A 6,000-nucleotide genomic window follows, 5' to 3' on the forward strand; every position below is an offset into this window, starting at 1 on the left:
ATTCAGTTTAGGTTTAGTATTGCTCTCTTTACTTTATTTTATCTAAAAAAAAAAGAAACTACAAAAATATTTTCCCTTATTCTAGCTAGTTGATATTTTGTCTAATTAGTTTTATTTTTGAAAAAAATACAAAAATAGTCTTGGCATTTTATTTTCCAAAAAAGATAAGAAGAAAAGTTCAAAAAATATTTTACATTTTAGTATATATTAAGTAGTATTTAAATTTCATTAATATGGTAATTATATGTCTTCTCTAAGCATTTTTATTATCTTAAATATACTAGTATCTTTATAAAGTTATTTTTAATTCATTTTTAAAATCAAAGGAAAAGAAAAATTAAAAAAAGATTTTGATTTAGTTTCCTACCCCAAAGTTAATTAGCCCAAATTCATGACCTAAATCCCTTCAAGCCCAAAATATTGAGCCCATACGTCATTCCCCATTTGACCTAACCTAATTCCTACCTCTTTAAAATAACCCCTAACTCCTAAAATCAAAGAGATCAGATCCTTGACCCCTTTGAGAACGGTGCATCTTTCCCCCATCTCCTGGACGCCTCTTCTTCTCAAATGAAGATAATCATAGAATTTTTCTCTCATTTTGGTACCTAATAATGAAACCCCAATGCCTCCTTTCAAGAAAAAACCTCTAACCTCCACATTTCCTCCACACCCAAACAAGCTGCTTGGTCCCCTCCCTTCCAAAAGGAAATGGATCCTCCTCCTTTGCCTTTAAAGAAAACCAGACGCTGCCCCTCTCTTTCCCTTCTCTATTCTCTTGGCTGGGACGTTTGCTGTTGATTTGAAGCCGTCTTTGGATGATATTCCTGCTCATTTCAGTGGGTGATGATTTTTTTTTTCTTTCCTTAATCTCTTGAAATCAGGTATTTCTTTAAGATTTTGTTTACTAATTGGTTGTAAATACACTTATATTGAGAAATGGTTTTGGATTGTGAAAATTCATATAAATTTCAATGTTTGTTTATCATCAGATTTTATGTCATGAATGTTTGTATTAGTTGTTTGATTTCTCTTATTCCTTCCCCTTCCCTATATCACAATCACCACTTCTGCTTTCTTGACCGGCGACTCATTTTCCTCCGGCGAAACCTTTATGCTAACATTAGTAACATGAACTGAGGGATAAGATTACTTATAAAGTTACAATTGCTATTCACTAGAGGATTGAAGTGGGTGATGTGATGATCTCCTGTTTAGTAAACTTTTACATTTCATTGATTATATGGCTTATGTGACAATATTATTTAGAATTTTTGAATCATAACTGTCGATTTAACTAATTAAACAAAGAGTATGTTATTGGAATTGCCATTTCCTTTGATGCTTCTTTATCCCATTACAAATAAAAGAGTCAGATGCAACTGACTAACTAAGAAAGCCCATTACTTGTCAATTGCTTTGTTGCTTAAATAAATTAGTCCACAAATCTTATTAATCTTGCTGATATGCTTGCGTTGTTTATTTCTAAACTAGCGCATAAAAATGGATAGTTTAAATTTTATATTTGTTTATCTCTTTTGCCTTCATGGTTTACTATGTGAGAGATTTGGGTGTCATGTTCTAGGTCAGTGCTCGGTCTTGCAAAATCAAAATGGGCCGTGTTGGGTGAATTAGAATTTGGACTGTTTCGAAAGCCCTTTAGGCCGAACAAGGTGGCCTCTTTGAGTTCGCTTCTTGTTTTTTTTTTCTTTTTTTTTCTTCTTTTCTTTGTTCTGGATTGAGACTCATTCTTTTGGTCGTCTTGAATCCTGTACCTCAAGGTAAAATCTTCTCAGACACCAAAACAAACAAACGAACGAAATTTTCTGCCCCAGTTTCCACTAGGAAAATTTCTTGAGTTATTTGTAACTAAAATCTACATTATTTCTCTATTGAAAGAAATAAAAATAAGGATTTTGTGTCTTTAGGAGGAAGAGATTAGGGAATGGGCCTTATATCTATAAAAACTCAGCCAAGGAGTGGAGACCCTGTGTTGGAAAATGTGACTAGGGAGTGGAGTCCTTATGTCTAAAAATCTCAACTCAGGGATTAGAACCCTAATGCTGGCAAAAAGACGACTAGGGAATGGAGGCCCTATGTCTAAAATCTCAACTCAAGGAGTGGAGCCCTAATGTTGGCAAAAAGGCGACTAGGGAATGAAGGCCCTATGTCTAAAATCTCAACTCAGGGATTGAAGCCTTAATGTTGGCAAAAAGGCGACTAGGGAATGGAGGCCCTATGCCTAAAATCTCAACTAAGGGATTGGAGCCCTAATGTTGTCAAAAGGCGACTAGGGAATGGATGCCCTATGTCTAAAATCTCAACTCAGGGATTGGAGCCCTAATGTTGACAAAAAGGCTACTAGGGAATGGAGGCCCTATGTCTAAAATCTCAATTCAGGGATTGGAGCCCTACTGTTGGCAAAAAGGCAACTAGGGAATGGGGGCCCTATGTCTAAAATCTCAACTCAGGGATTGGAGCCCTAATGTTGGCAAAAATACGACTAGGGAATGAAGGCCCTATGTCTAAAATCTCAACTCAAGGATTAGAGCCCTAATGTTGGTAAAAGGCGACTAGGGAATGGAGGCCCTATGTCTAAAATATCAACTCAGGAATTAGAGCCCTAATGTTGCCAAAAGGCGACTAGGGAATGGAGGCCCTATGTCTACAATCTCAACTCAGGGATTGGAGCCCTAATGTTGCCAAAAAGGCGACTAGGGAATGAAGGCCATATGTCTAAAATCTCAACTCAGGGATTGGAGCCCTAATATTGGCAAAAAGGCGACTAGGGAATGGAGGCCCTAGGTCTAAAATCTCAACTCAGGGATTGGAGCCCTAATGTTGGCCAAAATACGACTAGGGAATGGAGGCCCTATGTCTAAAATCTCAACTCAAGGATTGAAGCCCTAATGTTGGCAAAAGGCGACTAGGGAATGGAGACCCTATGTCTAAAATCTCAACTCAGGAATTGGAGCCCTAATGTTGGCAAAAGGCGACTAGGGAATGGGGGCCCTATGTCTAAAATCTCAACTCAGGGATTGGGGCACTAATGTTGGTAAAGCGTAAAGATTGAAGTTGGGGATTCTAAACTACCATTTTTGTTTGGATTTTTTTTTTTCATTTTTCATTTTATTTTTTAATAAAATGCAGGAAAGAACTTGGAGGAAACTTCCCTTTTGGATTGATTATTTGCTGCAAAGTTGTTTCTAGCTCTTGCGCATCTTTTCCATTTCGGTTGCACTTGCTTCTTGCACGGTTGCTTTGGATTGCACCTGTTTCAATTTTTTTAAACAAAGAATAATTGTTAGTTTGAAACGGTGGTCCGTTTTGTGGCCTTGATTGCATTGGTCATTTGATCTCGGCCCACTCTTCTGGTGAGAAACTCTACCGCTTGCTGGTTTTCTGAAGATTGATCTTTCTCCTAAAATCGAGGAACGCAACTTTTCCAATTTTCTCGGGACGATTCAACCGTACGGGGTTTTGGCCTTTCACTTTATTCTTCCTCTAGGGGCTTTTGACTTTGGATTTTTTTCATTTTTAATAACTTGATTTCAGAGCATCGGCCATCATGGCCAGTCGGGATCGACTTGATGCACCCGCTGAGGCTGGGTTTTCTTTGGATTTGGATTTTATTAAGCAGAACCCTGTAAGACCAATCTTGCCACCTTTTCTTTGTATTAGTCTCGAAAAACAGAGTTAGACCAAAAGAGATTCAAGAAAAAGAACAAAGGACAGGAAAATGAATTTAAGGAGAAGTGTCCCTTTTGGGGAGGAAAGAAGGACTTATCTGGGGTGCATGCATACTCTAATAGACATGACTGCACAACTATCCTTCTTCTCATAAACCCATAGCGACCCATGTTTAAAAACCGAGAAACCTTGCCAGGACTCTTTCAATACCAATGGTGGTGAGGTGTTCCTTCTTTTCGATCAATGGCGCCCTTTTGTTTTTGCCAATCGACCTCTCTCATTTGTCTTCTCACCCTCGCCCTATAGTGCTCTTTATGAGTTTTCACTAACAAGACTCTCTCATTTTCAATTTCTCTACTCATCATCGCCTTACGGTGCCCGTAGGTTTTCACCAATCAGACTCTCTCATTTTATTTATCTCATCTTGATTGCATCGAATTTAAACAACTGCATTCTCCGATTTTGAAAACCTTTTGGATTGATCGGAAGGACTTGAAAAAGGTTTGGGTAAAAAGAATTCGGATCGAATTACAATTTTAGAACCATTCAGGTGGTATTTTCACCGAACTATTATAACATCTGCCCTAGTTTCACTTTTGGGGATTTTGGATTTTTATTTTGGTGTGACTGAACCCCAGAGAGAGGCTGCCTACGTATCCTTTCGGAATCAAGTCGAGCGTAGTTCAGGGGAAAACATTTTTTTAACATATCTTTGAGTTCCAAAGAGGGTAATTAAAGAAAGATAACTGGCTCGAAGGGTTAGCAAAGGATTGAAGTGTTTACGGTAACGAGAATGAAAGCCTTCGTCATCCCAATCGGACAATACCATCACCGTAGAAAGACTAAACATAGTACCTTTTGACTGTGTCTACGTTCACAACTGCTTCGGGATCATTTCCTTCAATATCTCCCAGGTACAATGCCCCTCTTGGAAATATCTTTCTGATGATATATGGGCCTTTCCAGTTAGGAGCAAATTTTCCTTTTGCTTCCTCATGATGGGGAAGAATACGCCTTAAAATGAGTTTCCCCACTTCAAAATTTCTAGGCCGCACTTTCTTGTTGTAGGCACGGGCCATTCTTTGTTGGTACAACATCCCATGGCAGACTGCGGCCATTCGCTTTTCATCGATTAGGGTTAACTGTTCCAAGTGGGTTTTGACCCAGTCACTGTCTTCAATTTTAGCTTCAACAATGATCCGGAGAGAAGGGATTTCAACTTCCGCGGGTATTACGGCTTCAGTTCCATAAACCAGAAGGTACGGGGTTGCCCCGACCGATGTGCGCACCGTAGTGCGATACCCCAACAATGCAAAAGACAACTTTTCATGCCACTTCCTGGAACTTTGAATCATCTTTCTCAAAATCTTTTTGATGTTCTTGTTGTCACACCTCCTTTTTACCCGCGCCCGCAGGGGCGCAGAGGAGTTAAGGGAGTTTTTACAATTAAGGGACAATCAAAACGGGATTTGTTTATTTATTTCAGAGTTGCCACTTGGGAGATTTGTGGTGTCCCAAGTCACCGATTTAATCTCGAATCGAGGAAAAGAATGACTCTGTATTACAGTCTGCGAACCAAAAATCCGGATAAGGAATTCTGTTAACCCGGAAGAAGGTGTTAGGCATTCCCGAGCTCCGTGGTTCTAGCACGGTCGCTCAACTGCTATAACTGGCTTAAATTATCTGATTTTAACAATTATGAACCTGTGTGCAAATTTCAACTTTTAACCGCTTTTATTATTTATTATTCTAAAAAAGAGAATTGCAACGTCGTGAAAATGCATCTCGAACTGCGTCACATAAATGTACCCGCAGTTTTTGACACGTTCTAACTTCGTTGAGATTTGGATTTGGGTCACATAAATGTGCACCCGAGTTTAGGGAGATAACATTATTAAAACACGCCTAAAGATGCTAACGCATTATTGTTTTGAGAAGGCCGTAAAATTCGCTAAACGGCTTGTCCCGAAATTTAAGCAATTAAAATAACCATCTATTGAGGGCCCCGCAATTTGCGTTTTTATTTGGCGAGGCTCGTCTCGTCCATTTTAAGGATATCCTAAAGCGACTATGATTCTCTATTTATTTTTGTCTCTAAAGATAAAGAAAAGTCCTAATTAATTACATGCGTATAATGGCCCAACTTTTATTATTTGCTCCAACAACTTAGCAATTTCAGCGGTTATACCAAACGAGAAGATACTGTTCAATTGACTTCCGTTCAAGTTGTTCAATTCTACTAAGTGTAAACTTAGGCGTGTATGGTAGACTGAAGTAAACTGCAGTAAATTTGAAGTTGATTCGGATTGA

The 6,000-nt window shown here is 38.7% G+C and overlaps 1 protein-coding gene across 1 annotated transcript; it reads right to left on the bottom strand.

Annotated features, from left to right (window-relative positions):
- Window positions 1–1,050: 1,050 nt before the first annotated feature.
- Window positions 1,051–5,045, bottom strand: LOC138873872 (uncharacterized). Its single transcript, XM_070152359.1, has 2 exons — window positions 4,546–5,045; window positions 1,051–1,117 (listed from the first exon to the last, which is right to left on the bottom strand). The coding sequence occupies exons 1-2, from the start codon at window positions 5,043–5,045 to the stop codon at window positions 1,051–1,053; spliced, it is 567 nt and encodes a 188-aa protein (XP_070008460.1).
- Between the last annotated feature and the right edge of the window lie 955 nt (window positions 5,046–6,000).

Source organism: Nicotiana sylvestris, chromosome 7, assembly GCF_000393655.2.
Source record: "Nicotiana sylvestris chromosome 7, ASM39365v2, whole genome shotgun sequence".
NCBI classification, from domain to species: domain Eukaryota; kingdom Viridiplantae; phylum Streptophyta; class Magnoliopsida; order Solanales; family Solanaceae; genus Nicotiana; species Nicotiana sylvestris.

Coding starts and splice junctions, on each gene's coding strand:
- LOC138873872 (XM_070152359.1), bottom strand. CDS start 5,045: ATGATTCAAAGTTCCAGGAAGTGGCATGAAAAGTTGTCTTTTGCATTG. Junction 1,118..4,545: donor AACGTAGACACAGTCAAAAG/GTACTATGTTTA, acceptor TACTAATGTTAG/CATAAAGGTTTCGCCGGAGG.